The sequence below is a fragment of the Perna viridis genome, chromosome 3 (assembly GCF_037379345.1).
Source record: "Perna viridis isolate PV_CMFRI_1.1 ecotype Kerala chromosome 3, ASM3737934v1, whole genome shotgun sequence".
Taxonomy (NCBI): domain Eukaryota; kingdom Metazoa; phylum Mollusca; class Bivalvia; order Mytilida; family Mytilidae; genus Perna; species Perna viridis.
The window spans coordinates 20823691-20845650 of NC_142447.1; the positions used below are offsets into that span (position 1 = coordinate 20823691).

General features: G+C 31.7%; 1 protein-coding gene across 32 annotated transcripts in view; it reads left to right on the top strand.

The window, feature by feature from the left end:
- Positions 1-13646, top strand: part of LOC148621393 (rho guanine nucleotide exchange factor 28-like) — a 145580-nt gene extending 131934 nt beyond the window's left edge. For 26 of the 32 annotated variants that reach the window (XM_088575688.1, XM_088575707.1, XM_088575710.1 and 23 more), the window contains 8 exons: positions 257-323; positions 1025-1204; positions 1647-1789; positions 5725-5895; positions 10205-10354; positions 11589-11705; positions 12126-12871; positions 13225-13646. In XM_088575688.1, the coding sequence (XP_088431814.1) occupies positions 257-323; positions 1025-1204; positions 1647-1789; positions 5725-5895; positions 10205-10354; positions 11589-11705; positions 12126-12869 (1572 nt within the window). In that variant the 3' untranslated portion in view covers positions 12870-12871; positions 13225-13646. The remainder of the gene's footprint in view (positions 1-256; positions 324-1024; positions 1205-1646; positions 1790-5724; positions 5896-10204; positions 10355-11588; positions 11706-12125; positions 12872-13224) is intronic. The other 6 variants (XM_088575689.1, XM_088575699.1, XM_088575697.1 and 3 more) reach the window with 1 other exon arrangement.
- The last annotated feature ends 8314 nt before the right edge of the window (positions 13647-21960 follow it).

The window sequence follows — 21960 nt, forward strand, 5'->3', positions numbered from 1 at the left end:
TTTTCACAAAGAATGGCCTATTGGAATCCTGAATATCTATAAAAAATGACAATTTAAAAATTTCAGATCTGAACAGGGAATATTTATGACACTATTACATAACATTGAGGGGAGGGGGTTAGTCACTTAATGTTTCATTAATGCCCTATTTTTGAAATGTTTTCAGCTTCAGTTCAAATGTTTTCATTGAGAAAATGGATAACATTCACTGACAAATAAATCAGAAGAAATTTTCATTCCTGTTTTGTATTTCCAGAGACCAGGTTCAGTAGAGGATGACAGCACTGAAAATATTGAGGCACTGCAGGCAGCACTTCAAGATGGTAAGTCCAGAATTATTTCCCCGCTTTGTTTTAAAATTTCATCTAGAAGTTATGGAAATAATTGGTAATACAATCATTAACATGAAATGCTAGAGTGACATGGTTTTTTTTTAAAGGACAGAGGAAAATATTTTTATGAGTTTAAAAACAAAAAAACTTAATCAGTGTCACTCCCTGCATTATTGAGGAAATAGTTTGATTTGAGTTATCTTTCTTTGATTAGAATGAATGAAATTAATTTGAGTTATCTTTCTTTGATTAGAATGACTGAAATTAATTTGAGTTAGCTTTCTTTGATTAGAATGACGGAAATTAATTTGAGTTAGCTTTCTTGAACTGGATTGGAAAAAAAAAAAACTATCTGTTAAGAGTAAAGGTGATAATGGTGCAATTGCAGGTCTTCCAATTAGTGGTGGACAAAGTTTCTGATGCAGGACCATTGAAATTTCATTCACCTTAGTCCTGCATCAACCATATTCACATTTATTTTTATTATGGACTTTTCACATTCTGGTGGACTTCTTTGTTTAGGATGCAAAAAAGTCCAGGATCTTTCCCCCCTGAAAGTAAATTTGAACCCCTGAAATGAACACCTGTCAGTCATTGATACGATCATAAGATATTTTAATTATAAAATGTTCAACATTCCTGTGGTTTTTAATTGTCAATTATATGATTTCTAATAAAGACCCTTTCATTAGTTTCAGTGACTGCATCCCATTTGACCACCATTTTACAAGGGAACAATGGTAATGGATCTCAGTTAAGTCGTCATGTAAGCAGTGTGGGTGAACATTTTAGTAATGGGTACAGTGCCCCACCTGTGCCCAAAAGAGCTGAGACATTTGCAGGATTTGATAGTCAGTATGAAGTGCCAAAAGGTATGTATAGAGAATTTGTATATTACTGTTTGATTGAGATTTAAAAATTTGTTTAATTTTTTTTTTAATTTAAAACACTGTTTGATGGTTTTAAATGACAAATCTAAGTTTTAATGGTTTTAAAACACTCGAAAAGTGTGGGGGGGGGTGTATATAGTGATCATGTTTTTTTGTTTATCTCTCAGTTCATATGTCTATTTGACCCAAGTTCCAATTACCAACTTATCTGGAATGACTGAATGGAATTTGATCAAACTTACACAAGTTCTTTATCATTGTGCACTTCTCGGTTAGTTTTTCCATCTGAATTTTCCTATTTGGTTTATAAGAAGGGAGTTGGGGGTATCATCTTATTCAGTTTTACTCACAGTTTTTCTTGGTTTTTCATAACACAGTTGATGCTATTTTGATAGTGTTTAATCACATTTTCTATGTGTTATAGCTACAGTACCAAAGAAGAAACATATGACAGAGTCTCAGGAACTTGAAGGTCAAAGTTCAACCAGCTTACAAAACTTAGATAGGGCAGTAGATAGTGACTCTGAGTTATCTCAACTGGCTGATGCTTCCATGGCATCAGATAAGGTTAGTTTCCATAGTAACTGGGGTTAAGAGGTCGATTGGAAATTGGTTATTTGAGAATGGTGACTATAATATACCTTGGAAATTAATATTTTTTAAAGATATTTCTAGTAATTTTATTGATGTCAGTATTGTTTTTCATACTGTTCAATTTTTACCAGATTTGAATTTTTCATTGATAGATTATTATGAAATCCATTAAATTGAAACCTCACAAACCCAAATAATATTTAAGGAAACCAGATGAAACAAAGGACTTGAACAGGTGTACAGCCATTCGCATGATTAAAAGTCATTTGGTTTTCTGCTTTGTGCATGACTTGCAATATTACTCAGTGGAATACTGGCAATTTGTATTTCTTTTTATTTTATTTTTTGATTTATTTTTTTGAGCAGCCCATTAATTTATTCTTAAATTACTTACTTTTCTACAGGTGGTAGGCTATTTTTGTTGTTGAGAAATGTTTTTCAGATAATTCATTTATTGACACTTTGAGTCATCTTCATATTTTGAGTGCACTATTCTTCTTTATCCTTGTTTTTATTTTTGTGGTTTACTTGCCCTCGCTGCTCTCCAGAAAGCCACAAATACATTCCCTCTTTCAGAAAGAATTCATTATGTAAACATTTAAAACCCAAAATGAACATAGTTTATGTAAACAATGCCAGCTCTTTATTACAATCCTAAGTGTATAAGATTATAGAAACTGTTTAAAAAAGTAGAAAATTAAGGCCTTTATATATTCCACTTAGTCTGTCTATACAGGTATAGGAATATTAATCTTGTGGAACGTCGGCAATGTTACATAAACAAATTCTTTACTAGAGATTTTCTTTTAATTTTTTTTATTCCAAGATCTTAAGGATATTAGAAATTCTCAACTTGATACAAAGATCTGATACTATTTGTTGGTTCTGACATTTATAACCTATCATTTTTTTTAACAAAGTGTATAAATAATATCAATAGTTTCTAGTCTCAAAGTGTGTTGAGTTCAAAAATTTTTTTTGAAATACATGTTTGTAGTCTGGAGCTATACACATGTACCACATTATTTTACAAATTGAACTTATAAGGTCACGAACTCAGATTTGTAGTAACCTGTCTTTACAGGACTCTTGAATGTAGTTGGTTTAAGGAGGTAGACCTCGGATAAGGGACATAACTCAGTGATGTGTTTGCATCATACTCAATTTCACCAAAGCCTCTCAAGCTTTAGTTTGAAGCAGAATAAAATGAATCCAAGTTAATTAGATGCTTACATAAGATTGTTGTAAAATGGTGAATACAAACATTCCAATGATTTTTAAGAGTTGTGTCCCTTACCTTAGGTCTACCTCCTTAAACAGATTTTTTCATTTATTATAGGATTGAACAGCTATTTTCAGTCGTTCATACATGCATGAACGACCGAAAATAGCTGTTCAATCCTTATAATTCTATATGACAGTCAAAGTTAAACTCTAAGAGCCTCAGTTGGTTATATTGATACACTGTGTTTATGTTTACGCTTCAATACACAAGCATTCCTTTGCACATGTATGGGAGCGCAAACGAATATTTACACATAATCGTCAGCACAACGACATTGAAGGTGGCATGGACGAAGTGATAGTTGGCATTGAAAAATATGAGATGTAAACAATTCAACAGGAATATAATTATTAAGGAAATACAACAAGAAAGAAGGAAAATTACAACAAGGTGTTTTCAAGGGTTCAGTCAGACTCAGTTATAGGTTTCTTTCACCGAGCTGAAAATTACTCTCTGTAAACAAACTTGACTGGTAAAATCATTGTGCATGTAATAAACTATTCTGACGGCTATATTATGCCGATCAGTTCGTTGCCACCCTCTTTCAAACCACACGGCTGCCATATTGGATTCAAGTTGACTGGCGTTCATGCATGTATTAACAAGCTGACAAAGTTCATGCATGTATGAGCTTTCTGGCAATGACGTTCTGGACCAATCAGAAACGGCTATAAGCATGAAGAATCTCATGATCAGAATTATTCAAGATTAAAATACATTCGATCTGATATGAAAGATCTTTAAAAAAAGGTGTGAGGTCTTTATGGTTTTCTACTTTTTCAGGCATTGGTTTTGACAGGTTTCTCTGTTCAAAATGGACTAAAATGCCTTCAATATCCCTTATGTCCACTTAGTGCCCAATTGATTGTTATAGTATCATTGAAATGCATGTACAATGTTTTCTAGATATCATTACTTGATGGTTTAAAGCAATCAGTGTTTACGTCACTTCAAATAAAATCAAGGCACTGTGCTTGAATAAGAATAGAACTTTTGATGAACTGCTTTAAAAACAGATAATTATCTTAAGATAATATGTAAACAATTATGATTCATGATTTCCTATTAGAAATTCATTGATAATTTGACAGTCTGTGTATTTCTAACAAGAACTTCTGTTGTATTTTGTATATAAACATGTGTTTTCCTTGGGGAAGTTATTGTTTGTTTTTGGTGAAGATTCATGTCTTAACCAACTTATCATTTTAAGCTACTTGAAATTAGAAAAAAAATCTGCTACTGAAAAGAAACAAAAATATTGTTAATTTTTACTTTGTTGTAAGTTGAAGAGAAATTGAGTTCCTAAACTTTTAAATGTATTCTTTTAGACAGATAGTTGCAAATGTCCTTGACTAATATCATTCAGGAAATTATTTTTTTTCAAGGTCTTTGATGCTTTCACATGATAAATTCTATCTGTTAAGGATTGATAGATTGAAAATTTTGATTAGGAAAACAGTTGGCCATAAAAACGCCAGCTGGGAGTCTTTTTCTCAATTTTTTATGTAAAAGATTTAAGATAATAAGTTGATAAATATATGATTCATAACTGATTTCAACAACTTGGTAACATGGGGAAAAGCTTTGAAGCATTTACTAATTTGCTATCTTGGGTTTTATACAAGCACATTAAGTCTTAAAACTGTCAGATTTTACAAAAAAAAGAAAAGAAAAACTAAGCGTTTTATAATTCTATTAATTAAATCAGTTGTAGCAAGGTGCAAAACCACGATAAATTTTGTGAATTACATAATTGTTTTCTGTTTTAGTAAACAGAGTTTGGATTGACTAATGGACAAAAATATTAATAAAAGATTAAATAATATTAACGATGAACATTTCCTTCTAAATATTTCCGATTTTATCAGTGTAATGACGTTAGTTTTGCATCAAGTTAAATACATTTAATCATTGGCCTTCAGATTTTTCTGAATTTTTCAAATAATGGTTTTATTCAAATCTCGTTAATGTCGTTTTATGACAGTGCCGTTTTATGCCGTTCCAATAGTTGTCTTTGATTTTTCATGGTCAGATATTTAAACCATTTTGTTTTAATCTATTTTTCTGTGATCTGCCCAAGGCAAGCATTTGAATAATCCATGTGCTTTCCAATGCTCTTTAGATATGAACTGTAATTAGATTTACCAGGAATATGGCACATAGTTTTCTTTGTTTGATGAAGCAAAAAAGAAAAAAAAAATACTGATTACTTGAGTAGATGTTTAAAATATTAAACATTACTAAGGATGCAAGAAATGTTTTGTTCCAATGCAAAAAATAAACAGATTCACTAGAGCTCTGTTGTTCAAAGCTTTATATAAGTTTGATAAAAAAAATAATCCACAGATTGAACTAGACTTATCCAATGAATTACTTTCTCTAATTTATGAACCTTTTGGACAACTGAACTCAATAATATGCATTAAAACCAGTTTCCCCAAATATGCTATGGGCAAGAAATCTTAGTTGACTATACTTTTACAGGAGCAATGCTTATCGTTTAAAATGAGTTGGATTTGAGGATCTTGATTTTTTTCAAATTGTTTATCACTTATTATTTATGGTGTCTTCTAAAAAGTTTTAAAATTTGTAGCTATAAAAATATAATTCTGCTTTCTTTCAGCAGCAAGTTGAACAAGATGACTCTATGGATAGTAGTAAACATTATGATAGATACAGTAGTGACACTGGTTCCTTTGGCGATGTATCTGGTTCCTCAACCTACTCCACGTGTGTGTCTACTGACCATTACCACTCTATAAGCCAACTGTCACGGTCTCTTCAAAGCATAGTGGTAAGTTAGATACTATGTTTTTAGGCTTTGCAGAGGGCAGAGCTATTTGTACTTACGTTTTGTGATATTACTGGGCTATATTGTAATATTGCTGATGTTTTGACCAACAGGAGCATACAAACCACCTAACTGCATATGTCATTTTAGAACAATTTTGACTTATTCATGTTTCAGGGCATGTACATATATAGGGCATCTCTGATGCTCTGTCCCTATTAACAGTTGATAAGGTATTACTCTACGTAGAATCTGGCAAAATAAGAAAAAGCTATGGGAATTCCTCTGGGACCATACATGTAAGGGTCATATTTATGGGTAGACAGAGCAACATTAGTTACATGGAATGTAGGAGAATTCATAAATGAGCCCATTTTTTAACTTGTGTATGTTCTACACTAATGAGATCTTTATTTTTTTGCTGAAAGCACCATCACATTTGGTGGTGATATCTTTTCTGTTCAAATAGTATAACTTAATCTAAGTATATAGGAACGTTACTTGTCATCGAAGTTTATTTATGTGATGATATAATTTTGTATTTGCCTTATCACAGATCTGTGTCTAAAATACTGAGAGAACTTTTGTAATGTTTGTAGGACAGAGTTCAACCCAAAATATTGACATGAAATGCTCTGTTTCCTTGATGTAGAGAAAAAAAATGTAATGAAAATGAATGTACTTTTTTGTAAAGACTGTTGTATAGATCCAATTCATTATCATGGGAGTTGCCAAACATTTTTCAATAACTTGACATTCCTCTTCAAACTTTACTTCGTAGATATTATCAAAGTTGAACTGTACCCTATTGATGGAAAAAAATGAATATTGATAAAAATTTATTTTTGGATTACATGTCTGGATGTAGTGATCGGAAAAGATTAGCAGAAAAAAATGAAAAAATAAAGATCAATGGTTCCATGACCCTCTGATTTGCAGAGTGTTGAAATTTTTACCTAAATAAATTATTGATAAAAAATTTAATGATTGACAGACAGTCTGCAAGCTCCAGGTGTTCTGTAACAAGTTTGATAGTTCATTTTCAACAAAATGAAGAAAAAAAGCTTTTTTTTTTGTATAACAGATGAATGGTAATTTTCTTATCAAAGTATTTGGAAGTTTGACAACCTTCTGTTGACTGTGTACCTTGGTAGCATATAAAAGAACATTGAATTTTTAAAATGTTAATGATATATGGGCAAAAAATATGAATAGCAGTTGTACTAAAATGTAAACTTTAAAACTGTAAAGATAAAAAGAAACAATTTAACGCTTTTTAACTTTAACTAGAAAACTACATTGATGTTTTATTCAATTGAAATTGAAATTATAAACATTGAGTTGATCAAATAAATGTCAAATCGTGTCACAAGGTTTTGGTATATACATTAATATACAAATACTGTTTTACATGTAGTATAAGGCCAGATGAAGTAAAACTTGATTTTTTAATGCTGAATTTTTGATGATACATCATTTTTTTTCTTTTATTTTGCATAAGCAGAGTCTTTTTTGTTATTAAAAAAAGTTGAGTTTTATACCTGTAGGTATTACCAATTTGATATAGTAAAGTATATGGAAGGTTTTACATGTATATCTTCCAAGAACTGTGTTGATGTTGTAAAGTTTTTTTTGTTTGTTTGTTTGGTTGGTTTTTTGTTTTTTGTTTTTTTTTTTTTTGGGGGGGGAGGATATCCATTTGTTACTCTGATTCAAGCTCTAGTTTATAACCTAGAATTTCAAGAAAGTTTAAACTGTATCTCCTAAGGTGTTTAAATTTAGAAAAAATAAATGATTAAATCCTTCCTTTCATATATGGATAAATTGATGAAAACTATACAGTTAAATTGATATGGCCTTTAGAATAGTACCAACCATTACTACTCTACCAATTTATATTTGCATTACCTTGGGTAGGTAAAATATACCCAGTTGCATTACGTAATTGCTGTTGGCAAATACATGTTTTATGAATGAAACAACTACACGTAAATTTCACATCAATCATATCAAATTTGAAGCAAGGTGAGAAATGAATGAAATCTGATAACTAGGTCAGTTGTAATTTTAAAAAGTTGGTGGTTCAAGTTTTAAAGGCATTGAAAAGATATATATCTCATTAAGATGTAAAGTTATAACTTAACGTGTGTACTTAGTGCAAAATTTGAAAAGTGCATAACCGGCCTTAAAGTTGGTAATTGTCTGCACCTGCTTCTTTAATGATTTGGGTTTCAAAGGAACCCCAAAAAAGCAAATTGCAAAGGAAAGTACATCAGAAGACATCACACCTGTTTTAATCAAAGTGACATTTTTAATTTACTTATTTCTTTGTTGAGTGAATTTTTTTTTATATATATTGAGAATTTTTATTCTTAGTTGAAAAAATGTACTTTAAATTTAGAATTGTTTGTTGTGTTTCTATTGTTTAAGATCAAAATGGGATTTTAGATTTGTATTCAAGTATTCAGAAAAAATGCACTTCAGCAATGTGAAATAATACCATAGTTGATGTAAAATTATGACATGTAAACCTGGTTTCAGCAGTAATGAAAGCATCACTGTAGTTTCATCTCCATTATGTTAAGTTCACTCACATTTTGCACAAAATAAACAAATTTTTCAAGGGAACCAAGGTTTTAGTGGTAATCAAAAGAATGTAATCCAGGGACGAAGACCAGGCATGGAAAACAGACATACACAACAAAGAACATAAAGTAACAAAAATCATACATACAAAGTAACAAAAGCAAATGAGCAACTCGGACTCCACTAAAAACTGGGAGCATGGACCAGGTGCAGAGTCTAATTGAGAATTGTTCCATTCAGTCACTGCATGTACGATCTAACATCTGACTAAATGTAATAAGCGATAGGTCTAATTTTAATTAGATTGCAAAAGCCTAAGGGATGTTTCAACCTCTGAAAACTTGTTCCTGGTACAGCCACTTGAAGGCAACTGATGAAACTTTGATTGTTGCCATGGAAATCAACAAATGAATTATGTCCTTTCAGTTTGGTTACATGCTATACAGTATAGTGCATGTCCTCTTGTACTGTTTATACCCTTTCTAAAAAAGAAACCCATTATTGTATCAATTTCCTCCTTACTTTACAAATATTTTCCCCGTGACTTAGTCTTAATGGGAAGCATGTCTGATAATGTAATATCAATTTTCTAAAAATTATTTTAGATAGACTACAGTTTTATGGGCAAATGAAGATGTTTCTGAAACTGATGTGCATTTTGATTATGTAATGAAATGAATTTTTATGTGATAGAAAATAATGCTTACCAACCACAAAGGGCATATGATAAATTGTGGGAAAAGTGTTTTCATGGTTTCTGTAAAGTACATATACAGAAAACTAGAAGTGAATAATTATTTTTTTCTTTTGCTGGTTTAGTTTGAGCTTTAGATGAATGAATTCAAATCATACTGTAAAAAAGATTTTTTTTTAAAATTCTCTCCTGAATCTTTTTTTTTTGAAATATTTACTTTTTTCATTCATGTGAACATTTCCAAATCATTTAGGTCCTTGTATCCATTTGCCTTTTTTTCCCATGTTTTATGATATGCATAAAAGAAAAACAAAAATTCAGACAAATTTGAAGGGTAATAACCTAATCAGATTTAATCTCAATCAGATAAGGAATGGTTTAATGTATTCTTGTATGTCTTATAAAACACTTATAGACAAGTTCACATCAATTAACCTAGAAAACTGTTTCTGTCAAAGTTAGTACATAGACTGATATTGCTTGTAAACTAAAACTCCTTTCAAGTTTTGGCTTGCAAACCAATTGTTAAAAGTCTATAATTGGTTAATCTATAATTTTGCACTTGACAGACTTATATCTCTGTAAACATACTAGTTTTCCTATTAAGTATTTTTAAAAGGACATTTAGAAATGTTTCATGGTACCGGTAAATCACCTTGTTTTCTCAGTATTATAGCTTTGCACTAACAAACAAAAAGCAAAAAAAAGTTTCCTGCACAATAAAACTAGTATGGAGCCCTTACTCTCAATAGTGATTGACTGATATATGTCAGAGAAATATTCAAATGAGATAAAATTTAAGAAAGGGAATGTGGAAAGTGATTCTGAAAAAAATGGTGTCCAAATATTCAACAGTATATTGTTAATCTCGGCATGTAAATATGAATTTTGAAAGAAAACGATTTGAATCCTTCTTCCAGGGTCAAGGAAGGGTTCCAGTCAGTTTCAATTCAGTAGTATTTTAAGACTAAAACAAGGATTAAAAATACATTTTATAATATGATTTCTTAATTCAATCATTTTCAATTGCAGCACTTGACCCAGAAGCAGGTAACAGCAGTAGAAAGCTTGAGAGCACAACTGGCCGAGGCCAATGAAAAGATAAACAACCTGTCTGCCGAGGTCCATGATAGAAAAGGTGGGCTGAGACACAACCAGCTAGAGGAGTTAAGAAACTTACAGGTAAATACTTGAGAAAAAATTTGAAATTCAGTGATTAAATATCATATGGAATTCCCATGGTGGTTACAACATTGCAACCAATAGCATGGTATGGCAATCCTCATAATTCTTCGATAAGTGAAGAGTTGATTGACTGAGAAAGAAACTACAGAAACCAAGAATATCCCAATAGTAAATTTGGGTATTGATATGAAAGGTCAAGGTCTAAATTAAGGTCAAATTTATGTGTGATATATGGTCTCAACATGATGCAAAAACAGTCATATTTCACATGTATGAGAGGAAAAAGTAACGTCATTGCTCAATAAATAACCAGAAATAAGCATATAAAAATTATTAGACATGAAAGCAACATACAATGAAAGGGTATTTTTTCTCATTTGAGACTTAAGTCTTTCTTTCATGTTTATGGCTAGCAGGATTAGTGAACCATTATTCCACTACAGTATATATTGAGATTTTTTGATCAGGTTCTTTAATATGCTGTGAATGCTTTAGTCAGCACTAAACTTGTCACACACTAACTGAGTAACAATTGAGATATGTTGTAAATGCCTTTTAACTCCTAGTCTCATAATTTGCAAAATAGATAGTAAGGCTATAACAGATTGTTTCACCCTACAGGCTCTTTGAAATTACATGCTATTTTAAAAGTTAACTAGTGTTTTATTGGTGTGATAATTGCTAAAGGTTTATTTTGTCTTAAATTATGTAATAGCTGTTTACACCTTCATTTATATATTGAAATTGCTTTTGTTTTTTTTTTTCATCTTTTGATGGGTAAATATCATGGGAAATCGACTTGGTGTACTGAACCTTCTGGTAAACTTAATTAATTATTCCAGTTTACTTGTTCTTTATTTGATCAATATGTCACAGCTTCACTGGTAGTCATTTTTTTTTCTTAAACCAAAATGTTAATTGCCGCTCGGTAACTTGTTTTCTTAAGTTTGAAAGCAATAAGATTTTCCCAACATTGTATTGTCTGTCTGCCTGTTTGTTTGTTCGCATTGAGGCAGTTTTCTCCATGCTAAAGTCTATTTCTCTTCATATACTGATCAAAAGACTTGTGAAAACTTCAAAAGGTTGAGAGCTAATGTGGATGAAGCAACATGCTCTTTGTTGAATGCTCAGCAGGGGAGATAATAAATTTTTAGGGCTTTACAGGTGATGTATTTTTTTGCAAGCATCTGTATAATAGAATGTTGATCACACAAATACATTTTGATTGCAGGAACAAATCCGAAGAGAGCGACAAAGTTTAGAAAAGGAAAAAGAAAGAGAAAGGATGGTTATGGATCATGAGAGAACCAGTCTGGAAGAAGAGAGGAAGGAATTGGAGAAAAAAGAGGTAAATATTCAGGGGCTGTTAAGTTGATCTGTTAAGTATGATAATTTGAGAGCTGTATGTGGTTAATAACTACTGGTATGCACTATTTTTTTTTAAAGCTAGTGGCCTAACATAGAACTAAGGAAATATAATTGATGAAAGAAGATAAATCGGAAGACACAATAAAAAGCCAAATAGAAAGAGATACTATTCTATTTGTGTTGTATACAGAATATTTTAGTGTTATAACTATTTTTTAAAAGATAATACATCTAGTAGATCTTGCTTAAATTTGCAAAAAGAATCTGCAGATATCAGCACATATTGTATTCTGTTGACTGCTATATGTATTGTTCAGAGCAATGTTAGGTAAAACAGGAACAATTATTTTAACTGATGTTAAAACTAAACGTTGATTATAATTGTTTTGTCCTATTTTAGGCTGAACTTCAAAGTCAGCGAGATGATTTTAAGAAGAAGAAAGAAATGTTACAAAAACAGCAGGACTTATGGGAAGAAGCCCACCGAGAGGCTTTAAAAACAGCAGGTGCTGAACCAGAGACTCACGCAGATACAGGTCGAAGTTCACCTGCTTTTGCTAAACATCGTCGGTCTGCTTCTGAAGACTTTTGTCAACTCATTGAAAGTGATATGGAAAATTTACGACAGGGACATTTAAAAACAACAAGGCGTGGAACTGATGTGACAAGATCCGATTCTAGAGCCTCAATTCCAAATGCCAGTTTTACTTCAAGTGCAAATAGACAGGGACTACCCATTCATTTAATTAGTGCTAAAAATGAAACAAAAGCACATGTGAAAAATCCTCAGCAAATACCTGCAAAACTATCAGGACAGGGCTCTTCATCATCGTTGTCAGGCATATCACAGAAACTACCATTCAAACTGGCAACTAGTAATAGTGCTGGTTCTCTAACCACAGCTTCAGGTACCAGTAGTGGGGTACAGCCTTATACCAGCAGCTCTAGTCTTAACCAAAAATCTTATACCTCCAATAGGGCAGTGCCTAATTCAAAACAATCTTCGTCATCTATGTTGACTGGTGTTATGAAACTTGCCCAACCTGGAAATAAGGGGAAACAACCCCATCACGGTTCACCCACAGATGGTAAACAAGGATCTCCCAAGCAAGACCAAAAAGGCAGTAATATATTTTTAATTTAATGGTAAGTTTTTAGTTGACTCCAGGGCAGACCTTAGATTTAATGTCAGGGAGGACATAAAGAAACCATGCTGAGCTGAAAAAGACTCAAAATATTTTTGCAAGTAAATTTTCAGGGAAAATCATGAAATGTATGGTTTGTTTGTTTGTTTTTATGTTTTTTTTTTTTTTTTTTTTTTTTCATTATATCTCATGCAGTGATAGATTAGGGAAGTGTGCATTTTATCAGGAATTTAGGTTTTGACAACTCATATGAAAAATATGGCATAAAAACCTTCTATTTTATTTTGTGATCTGTGTCATCAATTTGCGTTTCTCTTTAAATTTTATTGAATAGTTTTTACTTTTCCTTTTTAGTATATGATGAATTGTGAAGTAATGAAGACCAAAAGAAAAGATCAGAAGAATTATGCAACAGCATTAAGTACCTGATGTTCTGGAACTAAAATGAGGAATAACCTCAAAAAACCCCGGACTTGACATAAAGGTGACCTTCATAAAGGCACCAAATCTAGATTGTGACTTCGTCGTCTGCCTTCTACCAGTTTTGGCAGGGAAAAGCAGACGACATTTGTTATCCTCATACAGCCATGCAGGTCATGGTAATTGTTGGTGTTCATGATTGACATTGAGCACCATTTATTTTATGAGAAATCATCAAGATATTTATCATGAATTTATTACAATCATTTTAGGTGATATGAAAGGAACTATCATTTTGTGCCATATATACTTCCAAAATTGTTTTTTTTTTGACAAAAAAAAAAAAAAGAAATAAATGTAGATGAATCTTTGTTTAAAAAATCCTATTGCCTTTAGAGCCAATTTTGTAAGATATTTTCTTTTTGTATTAGCTGTAGGTGAAATATTCATTGATAGGGAGACTACAGTTTCTTAATTTCAAAAGTAGTTTTTTTATGTGTAAATGTTCTCAAGTTTCGTATTCGTCTTAGTATGCGCCTTTAGATATTTGTTGAAAGATTCTTACAAGAAAAAAGTAACAAAAGTATAGATTGTTTGAGATATATATATAACTGTATTATTCTTTGTTAATATATATATATATATAAATCTATAGTTTTCTAATTTCATTTTTAACCCAAATTTTTTTTTGGAAAGAAATGTTTTTTAATAGAATTTCATATTTTGAATTTTTTAAAGTGATTCAGGAATGTTCATTCATTAATGACCTTGTTAATTAATCAAGGAATGCCCCTCTTTTCCTTTCCTTTTTTTTATGAGGACTGCCTAACAATAAACTATGCTAGAAAAATGTCACCAGTCCCAGAGAATAACATTAAGTCTATAATGAAAAAAATCATTCATGTAAATTCTTTATTGTTAATGTTTACAAAGGAAAGAATTGAACCCAAATTTACCTTATAATCGAAAAGAATATGGAAGTAATAACCATTACAAACATTCCCAGCCTCAAAATTTGAATTTTTTTTTTTTTTTTTTTATTTTTACAAATTTTGTTTTTATAGAAACTTTGTGGTCATCCATTCTATTTTTGTTTTTAAGTACATGTATTTCAATTTTGATATTATGATTTGAATGTTGATTGTTGATCAAAGTGCTATCTTCAGAATTCAATGTTGTGAAATATATTTTTTTACGTTAGCTGCAAGTTTTAAGTTTTTGAAATATCACTCAATGCCATTATTCAGGTACCGAATCACCCAAAATCACATTCCACATCAATACAGATTTAATTTTAAAGCTTTTTAATGTTTAATATTTTTTTTTTTTTTAATTTAATTTTTTTTTTTATTTTAGGTTTGAAGTTTGAAATTTAGTGATAAACTATCCGAATGCTGTATATTTGTCTTTGAAATGAATTAAATACTGAATCTTATTTTCTGATTTTGGCAACAGACTTGTCATATTTCTGCTATAATTTAGTCATATTCTTTAAATTAAACTGTTCTTTTTTTTTGTTAGTTGTTGGAACAAATATTTTTCAAAACACATGAACTTTGTTTTTGGTACCTGAAGTAGTCAGAAAGCATGTCCAAAGTTCCCAGTCAGAATCTTGTCATTATATAAAAGAAGTCTGATGAAAATTAGAAAGTTGTTGAAAAGGGCTTTAAAGGTTTAAATCGGAGAAATTTAAACTTGATAATTTTTTCTTTGTAAAAGTTTGGAATTTGTCATAGTCACTGATTAGCTTTAGGAAAGTAAACCAACTTTTTTCCAAGTGATTTATTTTCGCCTGCTTCAGTAGAAAGAGAAAACAATGAAAATGCATCACCACAAATATGTCTCTTTCTAAAATAGTACATCTTTGAGAAAGTGTTAGATGCAAAATTAATTTCAATAATAGGGAATCGGATTGACATCTTGAATTGTGAGTATAAGTATCAGTGAAAAAAGATTGGTTTACAGTAAAGCTACAAGCTTTAAAAACTAACCTATTTACGATCTGTAGTAATAATGGCAGAGACAGGTGTTAGAAATAAAATGTATGTTGTAATTTTTTGGTCATGCGAAGTATCAGATTAACATGTGATTTTAATATTTGTATGCATAATTAATTATGTAAATTGTGTTGAATTTGTATACTTAGTATTTTGTATACTAACAATTATATTTTATTCCTAAAAGTTTCTGTTTGTTAACCAACTGATACTTTGCATGGCTGTTTTAAGATCTATTTATAGAAATACATGTACATATCTTTACTTTAAATAACTGGGATAGGTTAGGAATAGAGTAGACCTAGGTCAAAGGTCAAGGTCATTTATCAAATAGATAGTAGACTTGTAAGAGCTGATCCCTTGTCAACATTACCAGGCAACTTTTTCAAGGATATATCTTTATTACGAATTACATAATATTTCCATTTCTTGACATTGGATCAAGTTGATAAAATATATAAAGTGTCGAAAATTACATCATTTTGTGATTTGTAGTCTTTTCATCTTCTAAATACATAGCTTCCAGGTGATTTTGACTTAGTAACAATTTGTTATCTTAAGAGGCTGAATTAATTTTCTATTTTCATACATGTTATAAAATGATTACTTTTCATATTACTTTCCCTTGAGCTGAAATAAACAGTGTCATTAAGTGGGATGAACTCAAAACATAGGCTAAGTGCAATTACACCCAGAATAACCAGCTGTTGTCTTTGATCTGGGGGTGTTATGTATAGATTAAAATTAATTTAATGTGTCACCCAAACATGTAATAAACTGATATTTAATGATGTGAGAACCAATTTTATACACTACGGCATAGGTGTATTTTGTCTTTTCCACCTGTCCTAGGGTACTGCGGAAAATGATGAGCTTTCCAATGCCCCCAAAAACTTAAAGTTTTATGAACAAATGAATGACAGTATAGCTTTATGCAATTGCACATTTTTAGGAGAACTTTCTTAAAGTTTTCTATTGTGAATGGGTGGAAATCCCAAATTATGATTTGTCTGTAGTGTAGATCGGGGATATATACTTTTGTACAAAGAGTCAATTTCATATGTAATAATGAGTAATCTTTGCTGTAAGGGCAAATTATGGTGATATTAAACTCTATACGAGTGACATATTAGGTTAGGATAACCTTAAACAGATGTGATTGTTTAATTCTATACTTATTTTGAATAAGTGACTTATGTACAAATAGAAAACAAGAGGTCTACTTGCTCTTAGTCTTTATTTGACTGGTTTACTTTTCAATGTCCTCTTGTCTTGCTCTTAGAGGAACAGTCTATAAGGGCTTAGGAGTTGGTAGCCAGCCGTTTTTGTTTATGGTAGTGCAGACATTATTTTTTTCGGGTTTGTGCAAGACCAGATTAGAAATATTTTTGTCTGGTTGTTTTAACAGAAACATCATGGACATAGCTATGCTTGATTGTTATTGGTGTAAATACATGATATTAAACATTTTCGAGACCCAGACAATTTTGGGTCATTATGAATTAACATTGTTATTTTTCCCATGATAACTTTATACATTTTATTAATGAATGATAAAAATACTGGTTTTTAGTAAAGGTGGAAAACTAATGTATTATCTTCTTTTTCTTAATCTATTGTATTGCAAAATCTTTGCTTTATAATTACTTACCAAAAATCAAAAAAAAAAAAATAAGTATAGGACAAAACCATCAATAGGTTCAAACTGGTTGTGGTCCTCAAATTCTGACCTTGGACCTTCGAAATTTTATCTATCTACATCTTTGACCTATAATCTTTTTTGCTGACACTGTATTTAGCACTTATTTTTCCTGGATTGGCCATTGACTTAAAGCATGAAAAAATCCAGGAATATCCACTTTAGAAAGTATATTTAAAGCCTGCAGCCTGGAGCTAGAACATATAAACCATCCATTATTTCAGGAAAGAAAATTTAATAAAAGAACAAAAAATTAAAAATACAAACAAAAACAATAGAATGATGAAATATCATGTACTTTTATATTCATGCACACACTTAGAGCTACCAGCAATATATCCTGGTTGAAACAGACACAAAGAAATATTTTTTTAATGAATTGCACTGCAAAAAAGGATGACAAATGTCATATTGAAGTTAATTTGTGTGTTTTTGCTCGAGTTGGTTGTTTTATTCCAGGACAAATGAAAAACAGACTTACTTTGATAGAGTATCCTGATTGTTTTTCATAAAAAGTTAAGGTGTGCATTGATGCTTTGGTGCACATGTATTAAAAAAGTCAATATCAACACCATAATGTCCAGTCTCCATACCTTTGTCTTTATATAGTCACCCCAGAGAGTATAGTCCATGGTCATGGCTCACCTGGTCCTTACTCCCAGTAATTGTGTTTTGTATAGTCACTGTAGAGAGTATAGACCATGGTTATGACTCACCTGGTTCGTACTCCCAGTAACTGTGGTCATGACTCACCTGGTCCATACTCCCAATAAATGTGTTTTGTATAGTCACTGGAGAGGGTGTGTAGTCCATGGGCATGACTCACCTGGTCAATACTCCTGGAATAGTCTTTGTACCTTGGTCACGAATATCCTGTTCTCCATTCCAATCATTCATGGTCTCTTTACTTCTACTTCTTTATCTGCCCCTTATAGTATATATGCTCATATTTATGAAACGAGGAACTATATGAAATAGTGGTAAAAAATGGTTATCAGGTTTTATTCGGATGTCAAATTAGTAGGCGAGGGTGGATTATAAACTGTACTCATAGACTTGTATTTAAAGACTAATCTATGCTGTATCCCAGTGGTGCTGATGAATGGCAAGCTATTTTCTGACTTAGCCCTATTGTTGGAGCATGGAAGTCGGAAAGAAATTCAAACCTCTTTATGTTTTAGAAGTAATATAAACTATTCATTGAAACTCTTCGTCGTTACTTCATAGTCTGGTTATACATTTTATTCTTGACCAAAATTACAATTACAAGCGCGTACCAATGGAGTTCTTAATTTTCTCACGACCTACATATTTCCATTGAAAAATACCAGAACCACGAGTATGTTTCAACACGACCAGATATGGGTGTCTTGGAAAACCTGTGTCAAATATAACCTTTCCGCTTATCTGACACAAGCTGAAATATTTTTGGTAACCTCCCCATTGTAATAAGGCTTATGTCAACAAACGTAGTGACTTAATACCGTACTTCACATTGTACTGGTGCTCTTGGGCGTTTTTAATGATCGACCTTTCAATGTATTCGCAAGTGGTCACGTATTGAATTTCGAAATTCCTAAAAAAAACTCCTTACAGTTTCAATGCATATACGTATGCAGAGATTTCTGATACTGCTACGATATTACAACCTGGAGTGGGCAAAATAATTTGGATTCATTTAATATGCATGTTCTTATTTCTTGTACCCTTCTGCAGCGATATGCATTTTACTGATACTGAACTAGTATACATTGCACGACGAGTCCATTTCGTATGTAAATGATACTGTTACATGGATAATTCAACGCCACCCACATCCAAACCGAATTTCCGGACAGATATGCTTCATTTGATCACATCATCTGCTGGTTTGTTGTTTCCTTTTTCATACATTTTTCACAAAAAAGTTTTACAGATAGTCAATCAGAATCTTATGACGTCATTTTGATAGCAATCTTGAATGGCTCTTAAATTTTATTCCAGTATGAGAAGTCATGAATTTTAAATGTGCATTCTACACTGTATCGGATTAAAATTTGTCAACAAGAATTTTTTGGAATGGATTTTAGATTGAAAAAAAATTCTACAATTTAAAATGCTCAGGTAAATATGTTATATGTACGACAGCAGGTACTAGTCAAGCAGTGTCGGACAACCCCACAAATCCCTTTATGCTATATCTTGCTGACTCAAAATGAAGTTTGTGTATTTATTTCTGAAAAAAAAACGTCCAACATGTACCAGAAATAGAAACATTTTGTAGACGCATAAGTTGAAAGATAACCGATTATTAATGCATGAAATACGTTGAAACATAGAAGTAAGGGTTTCTTCAAATTTTCATCAATCATCCCATTTATCACTGTTTTACAAACTGTAGATACATACAAAAAATAACACATGAGTCGGTTGAATCTTCCAGATTTATAATTTTATCACGCCGAAACGATACAGTATCGATAGAGACAACAAAAACGTCTAACGTTTTCATCTGTCGAATGTCGTAATTATCTCTTCTTTCAACAGCATAAAATCATTCCCAAGCCACATAGGATTAACCCCATATTTTTACACTGGATAGAGACAAAAGTTAAGCAATGCACATGTCTCCCATTTTTTGTTGTAGACGCAAAGGATGCAGTAGATGAACCTAATATATTAATACCAGATAGAGCTATAAAAGCTGGGCAATGCATCTGTCTTCTAATTTTTGTTGCATAGTTTTATAACGGATAATTTTCTCTCCTTTTTATTTGAAGTTTTTAGACCAATTCTTTGTGTTGTAGAACGAAACAACATTTGCCATTAATCGAATAGTCTAAACTTAGACAAACGATTATTTATTGACTTGCCCATGGAGATCATTTAGCGCCTCGGGGTGATCATCCATTTACTGTCAATACATGCAAGTGCACAGACACTATTTTTTTTTTTGGTGTTTTTAACGAGGTTATTTGACAAGTACAAATGCAAGTAATCTTAATATGGAAATTACATGTAACCATGTTTGACGAAACTTTGCTATAGCTCAGTGATTCGTCTTGATGGTGGGAAGAAGCTCATCATGCGTGCGTTGTCACCATGAGCGCGTTGACGTTCGTAAATGAAGAGTATAAAAGGACAAAATCTTGCGTTCACCTATATCCGTCCTTGTTTCATACTTTGTGACCATTTTTCAATGCCCTTTAAATGAAACCTATAGAAAAGACTTCTAATTTTGTGGCTATTGTATTTCAGTTCGGACCTCCAACTTCTCGGCTAGTGTACATTGTCCATTTGTCCAATGTCCTTTAGAATCTAACTTAGTTTGCTTACACATCTCTCTATCCTTTATACACAGGTGTTTTTCAATCATTTAAAAGACACTTAACAGTCATATTGGTTACGCTGCCCCGGGGTAAATATTTTGTCACAAAATCGTTAAAAGTAAACATATTGTTGTGGAAATATTTTGTTTAATGATTACACAATAATATAAGCTTCGACGATTAACCCTACTCAAGTTTCTTAAGGTGAAACGATTTCTATACCCACGAAATGGCCGATCGGTCATTCTAGTCTGTACCTCTATAGTTCCGGACCTATTGTACAGATGGAAACCAACCACGATTTGCGTAGAGAGATCCCTTGGTGTTTGAACGGTCATTGTCCAAAACAAAAGGTCGAATATATATTTTAATGGTATAGTCTAAACAAATGTTATCTTATATCAGAAACCCAAACAACCAAATTCAATACCGCCAATCAAAGGTAAAAAAATATTATATATTTATATATAAACACACACACACACACACACACACACAACTACATGCGCTAAAGTGTCTATCGTGAAATAATCGTTTAACATTTTGATGCTCGAAGACCAGTTATATAATTCAGGTTTGCTTTTAAGTTGAAATTGAAGGTCTCGAGTGTGCTACTCTTATGCGGCATGAAATTAGATTAAGGTTACATTATAGAGTTGATGAATTCTTTATTAATTGAATGAAAATATACAGGAAATGAAATGTCCAGTGTTAGCATTGGAAATCGTCCTTGAATTGGTTGAATGTCAAAAAAGTGACGAATCATCATCTAATTCTTTGCGTTGCCGAAATCAATGTTACCTTATGTTTTATTTCAAAATTATGAAGTCATGTTCACAATGTTCTGTGTACTTTTGACAAGTGTCATACAAATAAGGACAATAAATATAGGTTAACAGAAGCTTATGATAGCTAAACATGTAGACCATCTGCATCGTTAGCCTATAAATAAGAGATCACCCACATGATAAAAATGAAATGCCCGTTTTTGAAGTACTCTTTGTAACTGGTCCCAAATCTTCCAGATTAACACCTGTGCTTTGTTGTGCTAAGAGTGGGGTCACCACGGCTAATTTATCCATAGGATATATCCCACATAAATAAGATTATTCTTTAGATATGACTAAAACCTGGTCACAGATTCTGATCCAAGTACACAATTGAAATAATGTTAAAATGTTTTAAATGATTAACTAATTATGAGTTACGAGGTATCTTCTTTTGAAATACGGTTTTCGTGAATGGGGTATTTGTAAGCGATACTTGTAGAAAGATTAAAATCTACTTATCTCCCTGGATTAAATATAGATGTATGTAACTTTGAAAGATCCGGGTCATGTTACGAACAACACAAGAACACGGGTAGACACATATAGTTTTAGTACCATTATCAAAACTGTCTTTTAGATTATTGAAATAAGACATTACGGGTTTGGGTAACTTTGAAGAATGAGTCGACAAATTTATTTCGCGAAATAGTCTTGAATTAGGAAAGAACAAAGCTGCGTAGAGCTTTCAATATTTCGGTTCTAAATTCTGCAGGAAAAGCTATTTTGATGCATCATATATTAATGGTTGTTGGTGTAACAAAGCGAAACAAAGTGAATCCAGACTCTATTGACATAACTGGCGTAGAGGTTAAATTACTCACCGATACAACGGACAT